The sequence below is a fragment of the Oncorhynchus keta genome, chromosome 4, assembly GCF_023373465.1.
Source record: "Oncorhynchus keta strain PuntledgeMale-10-30-2019 chromosome 4, Oket_V2, whole genome shotgun sequence".
Lineage (NCBI taxonomy): Eukaryota > Metazoa > Chordata > Actinopteri > Salmoniformes > Salmonidae > Oncorhynchus > Oncorhynchus keta.
This window is the reverse complement of record NC_068424.1, coordinates 66,440,661-66,467,201: the sequence shown is the minus strand read 5'-3', so window position 1 is coordinate 66,467,201 and position 26,541 is coordinate 66,440,661. Positions and strand designations below refer to the sequence as shown.

The window sequence follows — 26,541 nt, the reverse complement described above, 5'->3', positions numbered from 1 at the left end:
GCATTACTCCTTAAGTACTTTACACCACTTCTTTTTGGAGTATTTGTACCATATACATTGGGTCTTTAAAAAAACAATTTCTCTTTAGCATACAGAGGAAGTGGTCTGCTGAGACTTATAACCATCAAAAATGGTTGTAGCCAAACTTAAGGAACTGACTTTATTTTAAGAAAACCAAGTCCATGTTGTGTTGTCCGTGTGTGGTTCCTTAGAAGAAAAAATTATTGAGAAAGACAAGCTAAGATGTTTATTTTAAACGTTAAAGAAACTGTTCTTGTTTTAAAGAAAAGTTATTTCAAAATATATATATATTTATGTTTAAGTTGAGGGACTGCAGAGAATAATGGGAAACTCCCCAAATACAGGTGTGCCAAGCTTGTAGCGTCATACCCAAGAACACTCAAGGCTGCAATTGCTGCCAAAGGTGCTTCAACAAAGTACTGAGTAAATAACAATCTAACAAAAGATTGTCACTTGCTTTTCTATAATCTGTGGATAAAAATATAAGAATAAAGGTAACTGCAAATCTCATGTGACCTTCTCAATTGCACATAATGTATCTAACAGCAAATTCACAGTCTGTATTAATAATAATCTATCAAACTCTATTTAAATGAAAATCTCATTGAGTGCTTAAAATACAACCAGGAGCACTGGTATCAGAGCTTCTCTTGAATCGATTCTCTGTGGATATTAATAGTTATGCTATTCTCAGAAATGTGTGAGAAACAGAATTGATAAAGGTTGAGGGGATTTGGGTTGTAAAGAAAACATTGAGGTCTGTGGTTTGCCATAGTTTTGACAAGTGTTCATAGTTAAAGTAGTTTTTATTTTAAAATAAGGCCAGTTAGAAAAGCTTTACATTAATTTTGAAAAAGGCAAACAGTTTTTAAAGGAATTATCTTCCTAACATTACAATCCCTTTTCCAATATACTGTAGGTGTAACGGTTCTCTTTAGTTGAAGGAGAGGCGGACCAAAATGCGGCGTGATGATGATTCATGTTTGTTTAATGAAGAAAAAACTATACATGAATAAACTAATGAAAACAATACACGTGAGAACTCAAAACAGCCCTATCTGGTGCAAACACAAAGACAGGAACAATCACCCACAAACAGTGAAACCCAGGCTACCTAAGTATGATTCTCAATCAGAGACAACTAATGACACCTGCCTCTGATTGAGAACCATACTAGGCCGAAACATAGAAATACCCCAAAACATAGAAAAACAAACATAGACTACCCACCCAACTCACGCCCTGACCATACTAAATAAATACAAAACAAAGGAAATAAAGGTCAGAACGTGACAGCAGAATCCTTTCGGAGACAGCATTTTGTATACAGTAAGGCACAATGTTATTACAGGCATGACTACAACATTTTTCACTGTGGACAAACAAAGGACAAGAAGAGATCCACTTCATTTTGGATCACCACAGAGGGCGGGTGAATGTTGTCCGGAGAATAGTGGCAGGAGGTCATCTGCCAAACGTCGATGAGGACCAGAGGCAAGTCCTTGAATATTTCCCTGAGTGCCATGTCGAGCTGCCAGGAGAGCCAGTCGCTGCCATACACATCCTTGTAGCCTGTGTTAGCTGACTTGATCACTACCAGAGTAGTGGGAGATCGTCTTAGGAGCGATGCCACAGCCCTACGGACGACGACCAGACGGTGTGCGTACATAGCCAGTGGGTACGTGGTGAAATGAGCCCAGATGGTGAAGACGACTACAGAGTGTGCACCCCCTGCCATATCCTCCAACTCCCTGGCGATGTAGTGAAGGTCAGCCCAGGGCGTCTTGCTTGTCCGTATAGGTATCCCATGGGCCCGCCAGATAATACGGGTGTTGGACTGGGTGTCGACTGCCTCAAAGGGGCCCGATTTGCTTGATGTGTGAAGGTTCAGGCGTTTCAATGCTGCAGAAGGATCATACGTTTAATGCAAATATATGAATTCAGACAAACCATGTGCTGGGATATGCATTAAAGAAAGAAGTTATAAAAGTTATTACACTTTTGCCGTATACCATGACTTACATGGGTGTCTTTGCATTCAACAATACCAGTTACATAATTGCCTGGCCAAAGCTTTATTAACCCATGTAAACCCATTTGAAGACATGGACTTGACTACAAACATTAACATAATAAACTGATTACAAACTATATCATACTTGGCACAGTTTCCTCCAGGTAGTCGAACCACTGACGGAGAGTGGAGTCACCCATCATAAGGATCTGTTTGTCCTTCAGGCATCCAGATATCAGTTTAGCTGAGGGAAAGGATTTTGAGTAACACACCAGGGATGTCCAGTGATCCTGGAGGTAGAATCCAGCTGGTACTGAGGTGTGCAAACCAGGACGGCATTTTGTTTGTGATCCTAGAGAGAGAGAAGAAAATACTTTCAGGCCTATGTTAGAACAACATGGGGTTAATAGATAACAGTGGGTTAATAATTAATCATATGCGTTTGGCTAAAGCATGTGATTAATTTGAAATGTTTTTATATATTCTCATTTTGACATTCATTGTGATAATCCCACAACTAATCATGCGATTAATTTAAATGTTTTTAGTATTATCTATGAACATAAATAATTCAAATGATTGTTAAACAAGCTTTCCCTTTGGAGTAATGTCGTCAAAACAAATTGTACTGGCAAAGGACTTGCATCACCTTGAAGCAACCATTGTGGTTGTTTTTAATATATATTTTTCTGAAAGTCAAAGCTGTGAGAAACAAACAGATGTCTCTGCAAAAGTCTTGTGAGTTGCAGTCAATTAGCTAGGCCTATGTCAGACTTGGCTGTTGGTTCATAAGTTTAGCAAAGGAGAAGTAGTTTGGAACAACTTACGGATTTCAGTGTCCTGTTGCTGGACATCGATAGCTGAATTGTCACCTGGTACAATAATGTTCGTGGAACTGCAGAGAAGAAGGAACTGTTAGTTTACAATCATTTCAAACGTTGTAACCAAAAGTGTTTGGAGATTTTGTTCTTAGCACTGTTTACTACGTGGCTACTGTGCCATGTGTTTCAACATCTTTGCTGCAAGAAACTTTCATGTTTCCCACCAGAAATATATATATTATAAAGGTTTCAATCACTAACGATTGAATGTGGGCTGGTCTGACCTCATTCCAATAAGGGAAATTTCCCCCAAAATTAAAATATTGTGTTGTATTTAGGTATTTCCTACACATTCCCATTTTATGTCATGTTATCTGACTGTATAGTGGTGAGAAAAATGGGGACGTACAATTTAATGACATCATAACATTGTATTCTTGAGATGACTAAAATAGAATTCTACATAGTCATTTTCAGCATCAAATGGGAAACCTTCCAAGCAAATCAAACTGTAATACATTACACATTACAAATTATCATTAGCCTCTACAGGATTGATTGGTCCCACTCGAAACGTTTGAGCTAACATAGGCTAATGCACTTTGTCATTATGGGGTATTGTGTGTAGATGGGTCAGAAAACAAATCCATTTAATCCATTTTCAATTCAATCTGTAACAAAACAATGTGGAATATGTCAAGGGGTATAAATACTTTCTGAAGGCACTGTATCTACCTCTTTAGAAGGGTCATCTCCTCCTTGGAGAGTACTGCCTGGTAACCACCCATGCTGTGGTAGGTCAAAGCATGGCAAGGCAGGGAAGATGGCCGACGACAGAACCAGGTCTCCCCAGTGACTGGCTCTCTGTACTCACAGCAACACTGTGACTCATTCCCCACCAGCCTAGGACTTCTCTGGGCATTGCACATTACCGTTTCCTGCTTGCCACCCTCCTCAAAGTAGCCATGGAAGTAGACCTTATCTGGGTCCTGTTCCCTTTGCCTACACAGTACCTGCACGGCCTCGCTAGAGTGCACTAGGCGGATGGACACCTTGGCAGGTCCGGGCCAATGCAGGGCCAGACGGGCAGTGTAGGTGCCATTAAAGTGGTCTGTTACAGCTCCATAAGTACTGGCCTTAAGTTCTGAGTTAAACAGCTTGGCCTGAAAAAAGTCCCCTCCATAGGTTTTGATCCTGTTTTTAGTATCTCTAGCTATCAAAATCACATCTATAAACCCTCCAACTGTGTAGTTTGAATTGGGGTTGACAGAGAATGAGCACTTAGTGGGGTTTGTGGCCTCATCTATGGATAAGGGGACAACAGGCGGTAATGACCATTGTAGCTCTTTGAGCAGAGATTCCCATTCCTCTTTACTTATTAAGGAGTCATTGGTTGGTGTAAATGTCCTGTTGGTGATTCCACTACAACTTGTGAAGGTAGTGTGGTTGTATTTGAGATGATTGGATGGTGACACATTCAGCAGGCACTGGTTGAATTGACATACCTAAAGTGAGACAATGAAAGAATCTGTTTATCACCAAACAAACTATTGGCCTAATCATTATATTGACTAAAGTCTAGAGGCACATATAAAGTGTACCTTAATACCTCTTGAGCTTAGTATAGCTGTCTTACCCCATCAAAACCACTAACACAGTGCATTCGGAAAGTATTCAGACGTCAAAATGTGGAAAAGGTCCAGACAAGTTACAGCCTTATTCTAAAATTGATTAAATTGTTTCTTCCCCCTCATCAATCTGCACAGACAATACCTCATAGTGACAAAGCAAAAACAGGTTTAGAAATTTTAGCAAATGTATTAAAACTAAAAACTAATATCACATATACATATGTATTCAGACACTTTTTACTCAGTACTTTTGTTGAAGCACCTTTGGCAGGGATTACAGCCTTGAGTATGATGCTAGAAGCTTGGCACACCTGTATTTGAGGAGATTCTCCCATTCTCTGCAGATCCTCTCAAGCTCTGTCAGGTTGTATGGGGAGCATTGCTGCACAGCTATTTTCAGGTCTCTCCAGAGATGTTCGATCGGGTTCAAGTCCGGGCTCTGGCTGGGCTACTCAGGGACATTCAGAGACTTGTCCCAAAGCCACTCCTGCATTGTCTTGGCTGTGTGCTTAGGGTCATTGTCCTGTTGGAATGTGAACCTTCACCCCAGTCTGATGTCCTGAGCGCTCTAGAGCAGGTTTTCATCAAGGATCTCTTTACTTTGCTCCGTTCATCTTTCCCTTGATCCTGACTAGTCTCCCAGTCCCTGCTGCTGAAAAACATATCCACACCATGATGCTGCCACCACCATGCCTTAAGGTAACCTTTATTTAACAATGCAAGTCAGTTAAGAACAATTTCTTATTTGCAATGACGGCCTACCGAGGAACAGTGGGTTAACTGACTTTTTCAAGGGCAGAACAGATTTTTACCTTGTCAGCTCGGGAATTCAATCCAGCAACCTTTCGGTTACTGGCCCAACTCTCTAACCACTAGGCTACCTGTCACCTTAGGGATGGTGCCAAGTTTCGCTTGGCATTCAGGCCAAAGAGTTCAATCTTGGTTTCATCAGACCAGAGAATCTGTTTCACATGGTCTGAGAGTCTTTTAGGTGCCTTTTGGCCAACTCCAAACGGGCTGTCATGCCTTTTATTGAGGAGTGGCTTCCATCTGGCCAATTTATCATAAGGGCCCGAATGGTGGTGTGCTGCAAAACTGGAGCAGAACTGGAGCTCTGTCAGAGTGACCATCGGGTTCTTGGTCATCTCCCTGACCAAGGCTCTTCTCCCCCGATTGCGCAGTTTGGCCGGGCTGACAGCTTTAGGAAGAGTCTTGATGGTTCCAAACTTCTTCCATTTAAGAATGAAGAAGGCCACTGTGTTCTTGGGGACCTTCAATGCTGCAGATATTTTTTGTAGGCTTCCCCAGATCTTCCCCAGATCAACATGGCTTGGTTTTTGCTCTGACATACACTGTCAACTGTGGGACCTTATATAGACAGCTGTGTGCCTTTCGAAATCATGTCCGATCAATTGATTTTACCACAGGTGGACTCCAATCAAGTTGAAGAAACATCTCAAGGGTGATCGACAGAAACAGGATACACCTGAGCTCAATTTCGAGTCTCATAGCAAAGGGTCTGAATACGTATATAAATAAGGTATTTCTGCGTTTTATTTTTTATTAATTTTCTAAAATATTATGAGGCATTGTGTGTAGATTCATGAGGATTTTTATTTATTTAATCAATTTTAGAATAAGGCTGTAACGTTACAAAATGTGGAAAAGGGGAAAGGATCTGAATACTCTCCGAATGCGCTGTATAATCTTGTATCAATGCTGTCGTAAACAATGTATAGCTTCAAAATGGTTAAAACAAAATAAATGTTTAAAATGATCCTGTGGATGGCATGCCAGTCTTAACATCTGAAGCTCTGTCTATACATTTGGCATGGGTTCCATTTCAGAACTTACAAATAAAAGATAAATGCAGATCAATAGAATCAAAGCCAATATCAGTAGCTGAAGCAGTCTTCCCATCCTCCATATATCTGTTGGTAAATTAAAGAGAATGTCAAAGTGAACTTGAGCACAGTAATAATAAACAGTCAATTATACCAATCTGAATGAAAATGTGTAAATTAATAGAATATATATATATACATAGAATATAATATATATATATACACATATATAATATATATATATATAATGTAGGTCAGGTTTATTCTCAGAGGGGAAGCTGAATTTATCAAGTTCTCAGCAGGATTGATGGGGCATATCAACAACATGCTTTGATTCCTACTCAGACTCTGGAGAGAAGTTCACTGCTAGAGAGAAACACATGAGGATGGTGGACACTAAAGTTAGCAATCTCGATAGCTAGATATTGACTGCATGTATTGTTTTTTCAACTTGCTGCTTGTCTGGTCACACTTTCAGTTATGTTTGGTAAAGCCTACCACTCTTGTTCGTGATGAAAATAGAGAGCTGCTAATTCAACGGTTGTTGCTAGCCTGCATAAAGCTATATACTGCAGCTCGTGCTCGCACTGGAGGAGACGCACATGGGCACAGTCTGGAGGCTCAATAGAGAGCAATAGTAATTGTAGTCCCTAACTCCGCCATGGCTCATTAGCCAAAGCCTATAGGGAAATTAATTGTTTAGATAAATGCCACAAATAAGGTCTGAGGTAAAGGCTTTGGAGATCATCAGATAACGTAAGTTTTTGTAAATCTTGACGCATTTATGTAATCCAAAAATCACTTAAAATAGAAAGGTTTCATACTTCATAAAGGTCATGGTAACTGAATGTTGTTATTGTTCATTTTCTCGATATCTGAAGGCGAAACCTAGATTTGAGCTAATGTCATAATAGCTGAAACTGTAATTACTACAGTGAAAGTGTCAAAGTGGGCCTCCCGAGTGGTGCAGCGGTACTAACTCACTGCATCACAATGCTTGAGGTGTCACTACTGACCCGGGTTCGATCCTAGGCTGTGTCACAGCCTGCCGTGACCGGGAGACCCATGAGGTGGTGTACAATATGCCCAGAGTCGTCCAGGTTAGGGGAAGGTTTGTCTGGCCGGATTTCCTTGTCCTAGCGACTCCTTGTGGCGGGCCGGGCACCTGCAAGAAGACTTCAGTCGCCAGGTGTACGGTGTTTCCTTCGACACATTGGTGTGGCTGGCTTCCGGGTTAAGCTAGCAGTTTGTCAAGAAGCAGTGCGGCTTGGCAGGGTCGTGTTTCGGAGGACGCATGGCTCTCCACCTTTGCCTCTCCCGAGACTGTATGGGGAGTTGCAGCAATGGGACAAGATTGAAACTACCAATTGGATATCACGAAAAACAGGTAAAAGCACACAAAAAAGTGACAAAGTGACAGGTTTTTATTTGATAAAAAACAACTTTATATTGAAGGCTACTATTTGTTTTGTAACAGAGGGGGTTAATATAAGCCTTGCTGTCTGGCTATCAGACCTCATCATCATTATGGATATATCCAAGTAAATACCAATAGAACAAAGCTCAAACAAACAAAAATGCAGCTTGTGTGTCATTCCAGGTGCAATGTTTGAAATGACTGTGGTAGCTGAAGTTTGCTAGCTAGCAAGTGACACGAACGTTAGCAAAGATACTGGTAAGATCTCAATACATCTCATCAGCGTTTCCAATGGGAGAAAAATAAGCATAATGTGCAGAACAAGCAAGGGGGTGGACAGAGCCAAGCAAGAGTTGGCATGTTTTAGCATGTACTTGCATATTTCCGTCAGGGAACGCCTTCTCTCTGAGGTTCACATGTGCAATAACTCAATTTGCCCTTGTACTCCTGTCATGATGTTGGCCTGTTTGTGAAGTTTATGAGCCTCCATAAATACCTTTCCCCCTTTCCTCTCTACTCTACAGAGTGACTCTTGGAAACGCTGTTAACATAGAGAGATTCGTGATACATCAAAAGGGTTGTGAACAGAACCATATTTCGGTAATCCAACCAGGTTAAAATATGTGTTGGTATTAAACAATATGATATCAGATCAGTTGTCATCTGAGACATATTTACTGATAATAGGAAGACAAACTGTATCTTGGAAAGTCTACACATTATAGTTATCAGATTAACATGGAATTGTTGTGCAATTTAAATGTTTAAATATGAAAATATTTGTGAACAGATTAAATGTAATTTTAGCTTCTAAATGAGAGAATTGGTTTTCATAAGTAAACTAGCCTCAACTCAGTGGCCCCGCCCATGTGATCAGACATTAGTTGTGAACTATGAAACACGCCCTTCTCTCCCTACTACATAAGCCCTTTACGAAAATGTAACATTTGTGTTCCCGATGACGTGAGGACGGCTGTCCAGATGTTAAAAGGGCTGATATCAACTACAGAACTGAGACAACAACCTAATAAAATTAGCATCGCGTTCCAGACGACGTGAGGGCTGCTGTCCAGAAGTTAAAAGGGGCGAATTTCAACGTGGAGGTGACGATCGACACGTTGAAGAGATGATTTTTAACTATACTAGCCAGAATATAGCATGAGCATATAATATGGCAACTTGGTATGAACTTTGAACTCTTATTCACTAAAGAAGTGATACTTCCTAGCCGTTGAGTTAGCAGCAGCAGCTGTAAACATGGGCTTAGAAAGGACGGACAAAGTTTGTTCTACCACACGGCGACGGTACTACAATGTATCCACTCTACCACCAGGCATTCTTCAGGGGACAAGAGATCCCTGCTGGGCAACCCGGCCTTCCATCTACGAGTAACCTATTGAAGTGCAGCTCACAGTAAACATTTCTTGCATTATCCTTTTCCAAATGGCCGGTTATTTACGATAGCATGGCTTCCCAAGGTCTGATAGAGCCCCAAACCCTTTGTTCCTCAGTCTTCCCGTGCTTTCATTTCACCCAACCCCATTTCTTGTGTAACCAGCAGTCATATCTGTTCCGTCTGCTAGAGACGTCGTTTTGCATGACCTAATTAGTAATCAATGTATGACCCATCCTGTGTATATGTAATTCTGTGTGATTGTTTAGGTATTTAATAAATAAGGTGGTGGACCGGACAGACATGCAAGCATACATTGGTCTCTTGATTTTGGCTGGTGTGTACAGATCCAGAAACAAATCTACCACCAGTTTATGGGATGCAGAGTCTGGTCGGGCAATTCTTCGTACCACTATGTCACTCCAGACATTTCACATGTTGTCACGGGTGATTCGCTTCGACAATCGTGATACAAGACGAGGCCGCCGTCAACAAGACAAGCTGGCAGTGATCAAAGAGGTTTGGCACAAGTGGGTGGAGAGCCTGCTACTCATCTATAACCCAAGTCCAGTGGAAAAGCATCTGGTCACTTTTAGGGGACGCTGCCCATTCAAACAGGACATGAGTAAACCGTCTAAATATGGAATAAAGATATGGGCAGCATGTGATGCCAGGACAAGTTATGCCTGGAGCACGTAGGTTTACACTGGGAAATCTGCTGACGGTGTTCCCGAAAGGAACCAGGGGAAGCGGGTGGTCCTGGAAATGACTGCACGTCTCCAGGGGAACAACATCACGTGACACTTTCTTCACCTCATATGCTCTTGGTCAGGAGCTGCTCTGAAAATAAATTACCAATTTCGGGACGGTCAGAAGGAACAAGCCTGCGTTGCTCCCTGCCTTACTCCCGGATTAACCTTGATAAGGTCTGTAACTTTTTTTCTATCTCATGTACTTTTTTTTCTACTACCAGATTGCTTTTTCTGCACCATAAAAACAAGACATGTTGTTGTTTGGTGAAATGCTCATTGAAGTTGTGAACAACATGGAGTCAATTCTATTCATTTGAATATGTAAATATGTTTTAGATGTGATAAATGAAAACGCTTTGATGCAATTTCACGTTATTATGCAAGACATGAAGTATCACTTGTACATACTCATTTTTTATTTACTGATTGTTGCACTTTTGCAGGTTACTGGCATATACTCTTGTAAGAGGATGCCGGTACGTTGGACAATGGAGGTGTTCTTCAATATCCTAGATGTATCAGTCTACAACGTGTTTGTGGTGTGGATCGAGGTGAATCCAGGCTTGAAGCTGGGGAAATTCTTCAAGGGGAGACTATTCCTAGAAGAGTTGGGGAAAACCATGGTGGCAGCCCTCATTCAAAGGCGCCAACACCTTCCTCGAACACCATCCTCTGCTGGATTGGTGAGAGATATACATTTACATCATTACATACAAGGGCCAGAAGCAAGATCTATGGCCGCAAGAGACAGAAGAAGAAAAAGGAAGAGGTGCAATCTGTGTGCACCAAGAGATGTCAAAACGAGCATTATGTACCATAAATGCAGAGCATATATTTGCAAGGCACATGCAACAAACACCACGTATTGTCCAACATGTCCATGAGAATACTTCAAATGTAACCACCATTGATTTACAGATTGTTAGTTGTTATTGTTAGTAATACTGTTATTGTTACTGTTCTTCTTTAATGTGTTCAGACATTCATTTTGTAAAATGGTAAAGTTCTCATGTGTAGTTTTGGGCCTATGTCCTTTCTTTACTAATCAAATCACACCTGTCAGTTTTGACCGGGAAAACAACATGTTATTTTGTGCCACTATTTAAACATGTGAAATGGATTCAAAACAAATGTCCTTGTTAAACTTTGACAGAAAGTAGTCTGTGATAAATAGCACAATATGTTTCATCTGAGTATTTGTTAGTCAAAATAATCCTTACAACTCGTTTTTGAGTTTAAAAAAAAGAATGCATGGGCTCAGGTCAATGAGGCCTACAGACCATAAATAGCAAATAGAAGTTCAAAATGTGCAATGTTCACAAGAACTTAAGTTGATAAAAATATTAACCTCTTAGCATCCCCTGAGACGTCTGCGTCCCACCCAGCCATCTGGAAATGCAAATGCACTACGCTAAATGCTAATAGCACTCGTTAAAACTCAAACGTTCGTTAAAACACACATGCAGGGTACTGAATTAAAGCTACACTCGTTGTGAATCTAGCCAACAAGTCAGATTTTTAAAATGCTTTTCGGCGAAAGCATGAGAAGCTATTATCTGATAGCATGCAACACCCCGAAATACCTGAAGGGGACGTAAACAAAATAATTAGCATAGCCGGCGCTACACAAAACGCAGAAATAAAATATAAAACATTCATTACCTTTGACGAGCTTCTTTGTTGGCGCTCCTATATGTCCCATAAACATCACTATTGGGTCTTTTTTTCGATTAAAATCAGTCCATATATACCCAAAATATCCATCTATGAAAAGTGTGTGATCCAGAAAAAAACACTGTTTTAAAACGCAACGTCATTTTTTTTTATTAAAAAAGTTGCCTATAAACTTTCACAAAACACGGCCCCATCTCATTTGCTGTGCCATAGACAATACATGTAAGGGAATACCCCCCTGTATTGGACAAAAATGAATGGCAAGTCATTGGCATCGGACAAACCATATACACATTGGCCAATACCACCCAATTCGGCGTTGATTCATCCAAAGTGTATTGCAAATGCCATATGGCAATTGCCAGTTGTAACACTTTAAAAATTCAACAGGGGGCAAATGCGCTCCACCGGGGTTTTTCATATTGGATATGTAACCCAAGTTAATGTCCAAAAGTAAAATTTTGAAAAAATGAAATTTTTTTCAAAAACTTATCACCCCTTAAAAAAGTGCTTTCTGGACCGTTTTTCGAAATTCTTTCGATTTTTTGGTCAATTACACATGTGTAAGAACTGTATGAATATACTTTTGTCCAATTTTATTATCATAATTTTTTTTTAAATGTTTATATGCGCATAAGGAATATGTTTTGTCCAATTCCAATATGATTTCATAGGAAGTCAAAAGTCAAAAGTCAAAAATGTCAAAATTTTGTAAAAAACTTCACACACCCATAAAAAGTGCTTTCTGGACCGTTTTTCGAAATTCTTTCGATTTTTTGTCAATTACACATGTGTAAGAACTGTATGAATATACTTTTGTCCAATTTTATTATCATAATTTTTTTTTTTTTTTTTACATGCGCATAAGGAATATGTTTTGTCCAATTCCAATATGATTTCATAGGAAGTCAAAAGTCAAAAGTCAAAAATGTCAAAATTTTGTAAAAACTTCACACACCCTTAAAAAAGTGCTTTCTGGACCGTTTTTGAAATTCTTTCAATTTTTTTGTCAATTACACATGTGTAAGAACTGTATGAATATACTTTTGTCCAATTTTATTATCATATTTTTTTATATATTTTTTTAAATTGTGCATAAGGATTTTTTTTTGTGGGCCAAATGACGTAAGAAATTTGACATGCTCAAAAATCCTGCAGAAATGCAAAATTGACTGGCCTGATGAACTCGGGATGGCCGGGCAGTGATAGTTGTTCCTTTCCATCACTCGTTGTGTTGACTTCATCATGTCCATTTTGTGATGTTTTTCACTATATAATCATATTGCAAGTGCACGTGCATTTGCAATATGTTTCAATGTGCATTTACCATATGAAATTTGACCTTGCTCAAAAATGCAAAATTGACTGGTCTGATGAACACAGGATGGCCGAGCAGTGATAGTTGTACATTTCCATCACTCGTTGTGTTGATTTCATCATCTCCGTTAGGTGATGTTGTTTCACTATAGAATCATATTGTAAGTGCACGTGCATTTGCAATATGTTTCAATGTGCATTTACCATATGAAATTTGACCTTGCTCAAAAATGCAAAATTGACTGGTCTGATGAACACAGGATGGCCGAGCAGTGAGAGTTGTACCTTTCCATCACTCGTTGTGTTGATTTCATCATGTCCATTTGTTTATGTTTTCTCACTTTTGCAAAGTCACTGTGCATTTGCAATATGGTTCAATGGGCAGGTACCATCACGAATTTGTCATGCTATAAAAATCCTGCAGGAATGTGAAATTGACTGGCCTGATGAACACAGGATGGCCTGGCAGTGATAGTTGTTCCTTTCCATCACTCGTTGTGTTGATTTCATCATGTCCATTAGGTGATGTTTTTTCACTATAGAATCATATTGCAAATGCACGTGCATTGTTGTGCAACTGGTAACCCAAAAATAAAAATATGGTTGTAAATGCATTTACCGGTCATTCTGATATTAATGCTCGCTATGGGAACACAGGATGGCCGGGCAGTGATAGTTGTACATTTCCATCACTCGTTGTGTTGATTTCATCATGTCCATTAGGTGATGTTTTTACACTATAGAATCATATTGCAAGTGCACGCGCATTTGCAATATGTTTCAATGTGCATTTACCATATGAAATTTGACATGCTCAAAAATGCAAAATTGACTGGTCTGATGGACACAGGATGGCCGAGCAGTGATAGTTGTACATTTCCATCACTCGTTGTGTTGATTTCATCATGTCCATTAGGTGATGTTTTTTCACTATAGAATCATATTGCAAATGCACGTGCATTGTTGTGCAACTGGTAACCCAAAAATAAAAATATGGTTGTAAATGCATTTACCGGTCATTCTGATATTAATGCTCGCTATGGGAACACAGGATGGCCGGGCAGTGATAGTTGTACATTTCCATCACTCGTTGTGTTGATTTCATCATGTCCATTAGGTGATGTTTTTACACTATAGAATCATATTGCAAGTGCACGCGCATTTGCAATATGTTTCAATGTGCATTTACCATATGAAATTTGACATGCTCAAAAATGCTAAATTGACTGGTCTGATGAACACAGGATGGCTGAGCAGTGATAGTTGTACATTTCCATCACTCGTTGTGTTGATTTCATCATGTCCATTAGGTGATGTTTTTTCACTATAGAATCATATTGCAAATGCACGTGCATTGTTGTGCAACTGGTAACCCAAAAATAAAAATATGGTTGTAAATGCATTTACCGGTCATTCTGATATTAATGCCCGCTATGGGAACACAGGATGGCCGGGCAGTGATAGTTGTACATTTCCATCACTCGTTGTGTTGATTTCATCATGTCCATTAGGTGATGTTTTTACACTATAGAATCATATTGCAAGTGCGCGCGCATTTGCAATATGTTTCAATGTGCATTTACCATATGAAATTTGACATGCTCAAAAATGCTAAATTGACTGGTCTGATGGACACAGGATGGCCGAGCAGTGATAGTTGTACATTTCCATCACTCGTTGTGTTGATTTCATCATGTCCATTAGGTGATGTTTTTTCACTATAGAATCATATTGCAAATGCACGTGCATTGTTGTGCAACTGGTAACCCAAAAATAAAAATATGGTTGTAAATGCATTTACCGGTCATTCTGATATTAATGCTCGCTATGGGAACACAGGATGGCCGGGCAGTGATAGTTGTACATTTCCATCACTCGTTGTGTTGATTTCATCATGTCCATTAGGTGATGTTTTTACACTATAGAATCATATTGCAAGTGCGCGCGCATTTGCAATATGTTTCAATGTGCATTTACCATATGAAATTTGACATGCTCAAAAATGCAAAATTGACTGGTCTGATGGACACAGGATGGCCGAGCAGTGATAGTTGTACATTTCCATCACTCGTTGTGTTGATTTCATCATGTCCATTAGGTGATGTTTTTTCACTATAAAATCATATTGCAAATGCACGTGCATTGTTGTGCAACTGGTAACCCAAAAATAAAAATATGGTTGTAAATGCATTTACCGGTCATTCTGATATTAATGCTCGCTATGGGAACACAGGATGGCCGGGCAGTGATAGTTGTACATTTCCATCACTCGTTGTGTTGATTTCATCATGTCCATTAGGTGATGTTTTTACACTATAGAATCATATTGCAAGTGCGCGCGCATTTGCAATATGTTTCAATGTGCATTTACCATATGAAATTTGACATGCTCAAAAATGCAAAATTGACTGGTCTGATGGACACAGGATGGCCGAGCAGTGATAGTTGTACATTTCCATCACTCGTTGTGTTGATTTCATCATGTCCATTAGGTGATGTTTTTTCACTATAGAATCATATTGCAAATGCACGTGCATTGTTGTGCAACTGGTAACCCAAAAATAAAAATATGGTTGTAAATGCATTTACCGGTCATTCTGATATTAATGCTCGCTATGGGAACACAGGATGGCCGGGCAGTGATAGTTGTACATTTCCATCACTCGTTGTGTTGATTTCATCATGTCCATTAGGTGATGTTTTTACACTATAGAATCATATTGCAAGTGCGCGCATTTGCAATATGTTTCAATGTGCATTTACCATATGAAATTTGACATGCTCAAAAATGCAAAATTGACTGGTCTGATGGACACAGGATGGCCGAGCAGTGATAGTTGTACATTTCCATCACTCGTTGTGTTGATTTCATCATGTCCATTAGTTGATGTTTTTTCACTATAGAATCATATTGCAAGTGCACGCGCATTTGCAATATGTTTCAATGTGCATTTACCATATGAAATTTGACATGCTCAAAAATGCAAAATTGACTGGTCTGATGGACACAGGATGGCCGAGCAGTGATAGTTGTACATTTCCATCACTCGTTGTGTTGATTTCATCATGTCCATTTGTTTATGTTTTCTCACTTTTGCAAAGTCACTGTGCATTTGCAATATGGTTCAATGGGCAGGTACCATCACGAATTTGTCATGCTATAAAAATCCTGCAGGAATGTGAAATTGACTGGCCCGATGAACTCGGGATAGCTGGGCAGTGATTCTGGTTCATCTCCATGGCTCGTTAGGGTTGATTTCAGAATGTCACTTTTGGTGATGGTCCCTCTCCGTTTAAACATATTGCTAATGTACAAAAGTCAACTAGCAAGTCAGTGTCCATCAGTCAATTAGATGTCATTTTGACACCAAACTGATACCAATTGACACCAAACCCACTTTTTCCAACTCATTTAGAAGCCAACTATCATATATGTCAGAGCAGGCCCATAATTCACAGCGCCTTTAGTTTAAAACATAATAAAAACGTAAAACACATAGTTACGTTCTAGCTGCGGGTCCAGGTCAGACATTATGTGAAGGCCTATGTGAGGCGACCCCGAATCCCGAGTTTCGGCTCGATAGGTCCTTCGGTGCCCGAGTAAAACCCTAATTGGTGCTGAAAATCCACTTTTTCCATGCCTTGCTATGGGGTCCTTGAATGAGCTATCGGACCGAAACGTTGGGGTCCGTCTCTATGGGCCGAGCCGGTTCCAATGCACCTAGTCTTGTGTCTCTGAGACTTTTCTAAATGTCGCCACTTTCGTAATGGTCAAAATGAATTGAAGTCATTGCAAATGTACGAGGCTATTTCTCGGTCCGAGAACCTTCTAGAGCCACCTAACTCACCACGCACTATCGACCCGAGGTCTAGAACAGGTTTCTAAAGTTTCGGAACTCTAGGTCTGACGGTTCTTTTAGCTCGAACAAAGCTAACTATTGGAGGCACTGTCTGTCTCTACAAACCCCAATACGTCCCTCCTTCCAAGTTGTGTGTCTGTGTGATTTAGTTTTCCTTTGAAATTTTATGGGAAAAATGACTGATTTACAGTTCATGGGGGTTGCCTAATCACACATATGAAGTTTTGGACAGATCTGACTTTTTAACCCCTCGAAACAGCCCCTGAGACACCAATTAAGGCACTTCCGGTTGTCACAGGAAGCTATAAGTCAACACATATCCTCACTGGGCTATGCTTTTACAGAATCCTGTGTTTTAAGTCCTTACGTTAAGAATTGACTGATTTACACAGGGTTGAATGCACTATGTCTATCAAACTGCAGGCAGGTAATGGAAAAACACTTTTAGGGTGATTTTAACCACTTCCGGTTGGTCCAGGAAGCTTAGAATCAACACAGGTAGACCTCACACTGGCCTGATGGACTGTTACCAAAGACAGGTTCATACGGCATTCATAACCCATATAGACCTCAGGTTGAATTTAGGGGTAAAGGCAATGTATTCCTATGGGGAGAGAAGTCAATGCAAACTCTTTGAAGTAAACACCTTCTTTTAACTATTAAGGGTTAATGCCACACGGTCAACGTTAGGCTTGCACGGATCGGAAGGACCTTAGGAACATACCTGAGGTCGAATTGTGCTTCTCACCCTAACGGTTCTCTCACTGTCACCCAAAAGCAAATGACGTTGTGGGGCAGGCTTCATTTTGGGCCTACTTTTCTAATGGTCGCTGCGCTCAGACCGAGCGAGCTACGGTCAAGCGGGATATCTCGTTGAACTCGGCACGGCCTAGACATTATGTTTATGCCATTGCCTGCTCTCTGTGTCTTTGAGAACCACACTTTTTCACTCCATCCTTGCTGTGTGTGCGTGTGAGAGCTTTTCTTTGACATCTGTTGGGAGAGATGACTGATTTACAGTTCATGAGGGTTACCTAGTCACACATATGAAGTTTTGAAAAGATCTGACTTTTTAACCCCTCGAAACAGCCCCTGAGACACCAATTAAGGCACTTCCGGTTGTCACAGGAAGCTATAAGTCAACATATATCCTCACTGGGCTATGCTTTTACAGAATCCTGAGTTTTAAGTCCTTATGTTAAGAATTGACTGATTTACACAGGGTTGAATGCACTATGTCTATCAAACTGCAGGCAGGTAATGGAAAAACACTTTTAGGTTGATTTTAACCACTTCCGGTTGGTCCAGGAAGCTTAGAATCAACACAGGTAGACCTCACACTGGCCTGATGGACTGTTACCAAAGACAGGTTCATACGGCATTCATAACCCATATAGACCTCAGGTTGAATTTAGGGGTAAAGGCAATGTATTCCTATGGGGAGAGAAGTCAATGCAAACTCTTTGAAGTAAACACCTTCTTTTAACTATTAAGGGTTAATGCCACACGGTCAACGTTAGGCTTGCACGGATCGGAAGGACCTTAGGAACATACCTGAGGTCGAATTGTGCTTCTCACCCTAACGGTTCTCTCACTGTCACCCAAAAGCAAATGACGTTGTGGGGCAGGCTTCATTTTGGGCCTACTTTTCTAATGGTCGCTGCGCTCAGACCGAGCGAGCTACGGTCAAGCGGGATATCTCGTTGAACTCGGCACGGCCTAGAGATTATGTTTATGCCATTGCCTGCTCTCTGTGTCTTTGAGAACCACACTTTTTCACTCCATCCTTGCTGTGTGTGCGTGTGAGAGCTTTTCTTTGACATCTGCTGGGAGAAATGACTGATTTACAGTTTAGGAGGGTTACCTGGTCACACATATGAAGTTTTGGAGAGATGTGACTTTTCTAACCCTTCAAAACAGACAGTGTGACCCAATTAAAGGCACTTCCGGTTGGCACAGGAAGCTATAAGTAAACACATGTCTTGATTGACATAGCCACTTACAGAATCCTGAGTTTTAAGTCTTTAAGTTAAGAATTGACTGATCTACACAGGGTTGAATGCACTATGTCTATCAAACTGCATGCAGTGTATGGATCAACACTGATAAGGTGATTTCAACCACTTCCGGTTGCTTCAGGAAGCTTATAATTGGCACAGGTAGACCTCATAGTGGTCTGATGGACTGTCATAGAAGACAGGTTCATAAGTCATTCATAACCCACATAGGCTTCAGGTTGAATTTAGGGGTGCAGGCAATGTATTCCTATGGGGAGAGAAGTCAATGCAAACTCTTTGAAGTAAACACCTTATTTTAACTATTAAGGGTTAATGCCACATGGTCAAGGTTAGGCTTGCACGGATCAGGAGGACCTTAGGAACGTACCTGAGGTCGAATTGTGCTTCTCACCCTAACGGTTCTCTCACTGTCACCCAAAAGCAAATGACGTTGTGGGGCAGGCTTCATTTTGGGCCTACTTTTCTAATGGTCGCTGCGCTCAGACCGAGCGAGCTACGGTCAAGCGGGATATCTCGTTGAACTCGGCACGGCCTAGAGATTATGTTTATGCCATTGCCTGCTCTCTGTGTCTTTGAGAACCGCACTTTTTCACTCCATCCTTGCTGTGTGTGCGTGTGAGAGCTTTTCTTTGACATCTGTTGGGAGAAATGACTGATTTACAGTTCATGAGGGTTACCTAGTCACACATATGAAGTTTTGAAAAGATCTGACCTTTTTAACCCTTGGAAACTGCCACTGTGACATCATTAAAGGCACTTCCGGTTGGCACAGGAAGCTATAAGTAAACCCATGTCTTGATTGACATAGAAACTTACAGAATCCTGAGTTTTAAGTCTTTAAGTTAAGAATTGACTGATCTACGATCTACACAGGGTTGAATGTAGTCATTTTCACCTTTGAAGGTTATGTACATCAAAACACCTTTTGGGTCAATTTAACCACTTCCGGTTGCTTCAGGAAGCTTAGAATCGGCACAGGTAGACCTCATAGTGAGCTGATGGACTGTCATAGAAGACAGGTTCATAAGGCATTCATAACCCACATAGGCCTCAGGTTGAATTTAGAGGTGCAGGCAATGTATTCCTATGGGGAGAGAAGTCAATGCAAACTGTTTGAAGTAAACACCTTATTTTAACTGTTAAGGGTTAATGCCACACGGTCAAGGTTAGGCTTGCACGGATCGGGAGGACCTCAGGAACGTACCTGAGGTCGAATTGTGCTTCTCACCCTAACGGTTCTCTCACTGTCACCCAAAAGCAAATGACATTGAGGGCCAGGCTTCCTTTTGCGCCTTCTTTTTTTCAAGGTCGCTGCACTCAGAGCGAGCTACGGTCAAGCGGGGCGTCTCGTTGAACTCTGCACAGCCTGGAGACTATGGTGATGCCATTTTTTGTGTTGATTTCAGAATGCCATTTTGGTGATGGTCCCTCTCCGTTTAAACATATTGCTAATGTACAAAAGTCAACTAGCAAGTCAGTGTCCACCAGTCAATTAGATATCATTCTGACACCAAACTGATACCAATTGACACCAAACCCACTTTTTCCAACTCATTTAGAAGCCAACTATCACATATGTCAGAGCAGGCCCATAATTCACAGCGCCATTAGTTTAAAACATAATAAAAACGTAAAACACATAGTTACGTTCTAGCTGCGGGTCCAGGTCAGACATTATGTGAAGGCCTATGTGAGGCGACCCCGAATCCCGAGTTTCGGCTCGATAGGTCCTTCGGTGCCCGAGTAAAACCCTAATTGGTGCTGAAAATCCATTTTTTCAATGCCTTGCTATGGGGTCCTTGAATGAGCTATCGGACCGAAACGTTGTGGTCCGTCTCTATGGCCCGAGCCGGTTTCAATGCACCTAGTCTTGTGTCTCTGAGACTTTTCTAAATGTCGCCATTTTCGTAATGGTCAAAATGAATTGAAGTCATTGCAAATGTACGAGGCTATTTCTCGGTCCGAGAACCTTCTAGAGCCACCTAACTCACCACGCACTATCGACCCGAGGCCTAGAACAGGTTTCTAAAGTTTCGGAACTCTAGGTCTGACGGTTCTTTTTAGCTCGAACAAAGCTAACTATTGAAGGCACTGTCTGTCTCTACAAACCCCAATACGTCCCTCCTTCCAAGTTGTGTGTCTGTGTGATTTAGTTTTCCTTTGAAATTTTATGGGAAAAATGACTGATTTACAGTTCATGGGGGTTGCCTAATCACACATATGAAGTTTTGGACAGATCTGACTTTTTAACCCCTCGAAACAGCCCCTGAGACACCAATTAAGGCACTTCCGGTTGGCACAGGAAGCTATAAGTCAACACATATCCTCACTGGGCTATGCTTTTACAGAATCCTGAGTTTTAAGTCCTTACGTTAAGAATTGACTGATTTACACAGGGTTGAATGCACTATGTCTATCAAACTGCAGGCAGGTAATGGAAAAACACTTTTAGGGTGATTTTAACCACTTCCGGTTGGTCCAGGAAGCTTAGAATCAACACAGGTAGACCTCATACTGGCCTGATGGACTGTTACCAAAGACAGGTTCATACGGCATTCATAACCCATATAGACTTCAGGTTGAATTTAGGGGTAAAGGCAATGTATTCCTATGGGGAGAGAAATCAATGCAAACTTTTTGAAGTAAACACCATCTTTTAACTATTAAGGGTTAATGCCACACTGTCAACGTTAGGCTTGCACGGATCGGAAGGACCTTAGGAACATACCTGAGGTCGAATTGTGCTTCTCACCCTAACGGTTCTCTCACTGTCACCCAAAAGCAAATGACGTTGTGGGGCAGGCTTCATTTTGGGCCTACTTTTCTAATGGTCGCTGCGCTCAGATCGAGCGAGCTACGGTCAAGCGGAATATCTCGTTGAACTCGGCACGGCCTAGACATTATGTTTATGCCATTGCCTGCTCTCTGTGTCTTTAAGAACCACACTTTTTCACTCCATCCTTGCTGTGTGTGCGTGTGAGAGCTTTTCTTTGACATCTGCTGGGAGAAATGACTGATTTACAGTTCATGAGGGTTACCTAGTCACACATATGAAGTTTTGAAAAGATCTGACCTTTTTAACCCATGGAAACTGCCACTGTGACACCATTAAAGGCACTTCCGGTTGGCACAGGAAGCTATAAATAAACTCATGATTGGGGTATGCCTTTACAGAATCCTGAGTTTTAAGTCTTTACGTTAAGAACTGAGTTATTTACGGAGGGTTTAGTGAGTGTGTGTTATTTCAGAAAATCATAGAAAATCACAGAAATCTCGCAGAGCTCCGCAGCACACTTTAAAAAGATTCGTAAGAACAACCTGCAACTGGATCTGTAACCGTTGAAAAAAAAAACACCTATCCGTGAACATCACCAAGGTGTCGTTGTACGATTTCTCTTAAATGACGATAGATAAATGGCTGGTTCTTTTTTATTGACACCGGAGGCTCCTTGACTTTGACGTGAAGTGGAAAAATAATTTCTCTATTTTCATTTTGGACCTTTAATCCCAGATAAATGGCCATAACTCAAAAACCGTTGAGGCCTAGACGCCATCTTGTTCGGGGCCAACTGCCCATTATGCCGCCCCTACGCTCACCGAGTTTCGGCTTCTAAATATTTTCAGTTTTCGAGATAAGGCCCCGTCGTGAATCGTGATGTTTTGTAGCAATAGCCATATGATTGCTTATGCCCTCTTGTGGGAATTTCCGGGACATGGGAAAAATGACATAAATCTTATTATTTTTGTAAAACGGAAACCGAATGTCCGACAACGTTCATTTGATGACTTCCTGGTAGGTCCGGCCCTGCCGCTCGGCCCGACGCCGTCCGCGAATTTTACAAACGATTTCGGACGTCTAGTAAGGGACCGTACATTTGCAATATGGACTTTCTCACTAACCATACAGGTACTGCCGAATTCTTCCCTTAAGGTATGCAAGTGGCGCATTGATATTTTTTCCACTTTTTGGTGATCAGTTTTCCTTGGGCTTTTCGACTTAACACACGTTCTGTTATAGTCACAGCCGTGATTTAACCAGTTTTAGAAACGTCAGAGTGTTTTCTATCCACACATACTAATCATATGCATATACTATATTCCTGACATGAGTAGCAGGACGCAGAAATGTTGCGCGATTTTTAACAGAATGTTCAAAAAAGTAAGCCCTAAGCTTAAGTTGTTTTTAACACAATATTAGGTCATATAATGTCCCGCTAGCGGACAACAAAGTCAAGGACAACAAAGTCAAGGTATTGGAGTGGCCATAACAAAGCCCTGACCTCAATTCTATAGAAAATTTGCAGGCAGAACTGAAAAAGCATGTGCGAGCAAGGAGGCCTACAAATCTGACTCAGTTACACCAGCTCTGTCAGGAGGAATGGGCGAAAATTCACCCAACTTATTGTGGGAAGCTTGTGGAAGGGTACCCGAAACGTTTGACCCAAGTTAAACAATTTAAAGGCATTGCTACCAAATACTAATTGAGTGTATGTAAACTTCTGACCCACTGGGAATGTGATGAAAGAAATAAAAGCTGAAATAAATCATTCTCTCTACAATTATTCTGACATTTCACATTCTTAAAATATTATTAAAGATCATTAACTGACCTAGGACAGGGAATCTTTACTAGGGTTAAATGTCAGGAATTGTGGAATTCCTCTGTCCAGTGTCTGTGTTCTTTTGCCCATCTTAATATTTTATTTTAATTGGCCAGTCTGACATATGGCTTTTTCTTTGCAACTCTGCCTAGAAGGCCAGCATTCTGGAGTCGCCTCTTCACTGTTGATGTTGAGACTGGTGTTTTGTGGGTACTATTTAATGATACTGCCAGTTGAGGACGTGTGAGGCATCTGGTTCTCAAACTAGACACACGAATGTCCTTGTCCTCTTGCTCAATTGTGCACCGGGGCCTCCCACTCTTCTTTCTATTCTGGTTAGAGCCAGTTTGCGCTATTCTATGAAGGGAGTAGTACACAGGGTTGTACGAGATCTTCAGTTTCTTGGCAGCCTTCATTTCTCAGAACAAGAGTAGACTGACGAGTTTCAGAAGAAAGTTTTGTTTCTGGCTATTTTGAGCCTGTAATCGAACCCACAAATGCTGATGCTCCAGATACTCAACCAGTCTAAAGAAGGCCAGTTTTATTGCTTCTTTAAGCAGAGTAACAGTTTTCAGCTGTGATAACATAATTGCAAAAAGGGTTTTCTAATGATCAATTAGCCTTTAAAAATGATAAACTTGGATTAGCTAACACAACGTTCCATTGGAAACAGGAGTGATGGTTGCTGATAATGGGCCCCTGTATGCCTATGTAGATATTCCATAACAAATCTGTTGTTTCCAGCTACAATAGTCATTTACAACATTAACAATGTCTACACTGTATTTCAGATCAATTTGATGTTATTTTAATGGACAAAAAAACGTTATTGTCTTTCAAAAACAAGGACATTTCTAAGTGACCCCAAACTTTTAAACTGTGGTGTACATTAAACACAGACGAATCAAGTTTGATGCACTGGGTTTTTAAAGTAATCGAATAATTAATCTATTTTTTCAAAAGTATAAATCACCTGATTACATTCCTTTTGCTGGTAAAGTACTTGATTACAGTTTCAGGGTTTTTGCAAACAAATTATACTTACGTTAAACCAGTTACTCCCCAACACTGTTGACAGGAATAAATACTCAGACACTTCTACCTGAAGCAAGTAATGAGGTCTCTGTAAATGTAGCCTATTGGGAAGGCTGTGCTGCAGCTGGTGCATGTTGGGATATGTCCTTGCCACTCCAGCATAGCTGTAACGCATTTGCACTTCAAAAAGACTCGTTCAAACTTGCTTTCTTTTCGACAACCACCATGTCATAATGAAAGATGATGTTCAAACACTTTATGCTGGGTTTGTTTGGATACATGACGCTTTGACATGTGTTACAGTCAAAGCGTTCTACTTCTGACAGTCAAACGCTGTAGTTAAATCAAACTAGAGCATCATAAATAGTCAGCAAATAATCAAAAGGTGTTAATAGGCTATCCGAGAGTTTGTTCTTATTTAAAGGATTTTTTAATCCAATAGTGATATTTTGCCTTATTGATCACCAAAATACAAAGTGTACGAAATACCTTCAAAATTGTCACTATAGGAGGCTCTTATGCTCTTTTGTATATGGGCTGAATAACCATGATTGACAATCCATATAGGCCTACTGAAGTAAATAATTATAATAATAATAATGAAAACATAATGATGCATTACATACATTAACCTAATATTCATATAGGTCTGATAATGTCACTGCTTTAGCGAAGACTGAGCCACCATAATTGTTATTTTGCAATTATGTAATAAATTACTTAACACATGATATTTCCTGTAAGGGGAAACAAGATGAGGGGAACACATCTCGACAATCTGGTACAAAAAAAATAAAGGACTGAGTAGTCGATATACTCGGAAAAGGAAAGTCGTTTGCTAAGTTTCAATGAACTTGTCCAGTGATTTTGTTTTGACGACATTTAGAAAAGTCGCATATAGAAAAATCTTCGACAATTGCCAGCCAGCTACGGTGCATTTCCATTTAAACATCGTGTCGCAGTAGCTGTCTTTTATCGAATTCATTCATTCATCAATTAAATTGCAGGTGAACATATAGGCCTATGTAGGACCAAAGTGACAAATATGGTGATTGAAAATAATTGAAATGTTAACTAGGCGGCTATTTCAGTGGCTGATTGACTGGTGTGCTATATATATACAGCTCTGATATCATTACAGATGAGACAGTTCTTTCAAGGTATGATTTCAACGCTCTTAATTGATTACAATTGTAACACTTTCAGAGCCCTTATATTAGCAAAAAAAATCGTCGAATAATAATGAGGCGATTGAAGTGTTTCCATTACCCATTTAGGGGGGCGGCAGGGTAGTTGTCATGTCTACGGTACCCCGTAAAAGCCCGAACAGATATAATGCAAGAATTCAGTAATGTTTGTCATATTCTAATAATTATAATGTGCCAAGGTATCGCCACGGTCCGTGCCATGGTGAAACGTGCACTCCTGTAGATCGGAAACAATTGGATGGTTAAACTTGCCAGACCACAAAAGTAAGGCGAAGCTATTTTTTTGTGACGTTGCTTTTGTCGAATAAACCCGTGTCAATGGAAATATGTCTAATGTAGGCTACATTCACTTTTTAGGTTAAGACCAACAAATAATGAAAAGTGTAGGTATCATAAACGAGGTAGGCCTACTGATTTCTATAATTCCATGTAAAATTAGGCTAATGCGTATTTTGATACTTGATTAATCTGGGTGGTTAATAATAAGCCGAAACCGTTACAATACCTTCTTCAATGGTTAAGCAGTGTAAATAATCAAACTAATCTTAGGAAAACGCTCCAGATCATACGTAAAATGTTATCATTTTTCCGGAAGTCTCGTAGCGTAACCTACAAAACGGATATGAAATAATATTCTCCATACACCCTCTAAAGTCTCATTTATTCACCAGGTATTATTTTGAAAGTATTTTGTACTTACTGACGTAAAGGTCATAGGCTACCTTTACAACAAGCGCTACTCCACAAAAATACCCTCGATGCACTCGTAGACGGTGCTGAATGGTCAGTCATTTATGATTATCTCCTATAATGGCTTTCGACCATCTCTCCCCACCCAAACGAGTGTACCAACCTACAGCTATCCACCCTATGACTGTAGCTGAATTTAAGAAGGTCCAATGAAGCTGTTTTAATCTCATTATCTAATAACTTCT

The 26,541-nt window shown here is 40.4% G+C and overlaps 2 protein-coding genes across 5 annotated transcripts in view; both read right to left on the bottom strand.

The window, feature by feature from the left end:
* LOC118381133 (NXPE family member 3-like) overlaps nt 1-26,541 on the bottom strand; it is a 114,520-nt gene that overhangs the window by 84,428 nt on the left and 3,551 nt on the right. Inside the window, exons 1-2 of one of the 4 annotated variants that reach the window (XM_052513123.1) lie at nt 11,556-11,877; nt 7,348-7,654 (exon numbers count right to left, since the gene is read on the bottom strand). The exons of 2 other annotated variants lie outside the window; for them this stretch is intronic. The gene's annotated coding sequence lies outside the window, so the exon portion shown is untranslated. Of the gene's footprint in view, nt 1-7,347; nt 7,655-11,555; nt 11,878-26,541 lie in introns of those variants that run through there. One more of the 4 variants, XM_052513120.1, reaches the window with a different exon arrangement.
* Nucleotides 992-26,498, bottom strand: LOC127906033 (NXPE family member 3-like). The gene is made up of 5 exons (XM_052513145.1): nt 26,307-26,498; nt 3,592-4,361; nt 2,863-2,930; nt 2,181-2,387; nt 992-1,923 (listed from the first exon to the last, which is right to left on the bottom strand). The coding sequence occupies exons 1-5, from the start codon at nt 26,319-26,321 to the stop codon at nt 1,391-1,393; spliced, it is 1,593 nt and encodes a 530-aa protein (XP_052369105.1). The 5' UTR covers nt 26,322-26,498; the 3' UTR covers nt 992-1,390.

What these genes read in the sequence shown, in the direction of transcription:
- LOC127906033 (XM_052513145.1), bottom strand. An exon ending in GAGATGACCCTTCTAAAGAG is followed by an intron (nt 2,931 to 3,591) that starts GTAGATACAGTG and finishes TCTTCTCTGCAG; the next exon opens with TTCCACGAACATTATTGTAC. An exon ending in GCAACAGGACACTGAAATCC is followed by an intron (nt 2,388 to 2,862) that starts GTAAGTTGTTCC and finishes CTCTCTCTCTAG; the next exon opens with GATCACAAACAAAATGCCGT.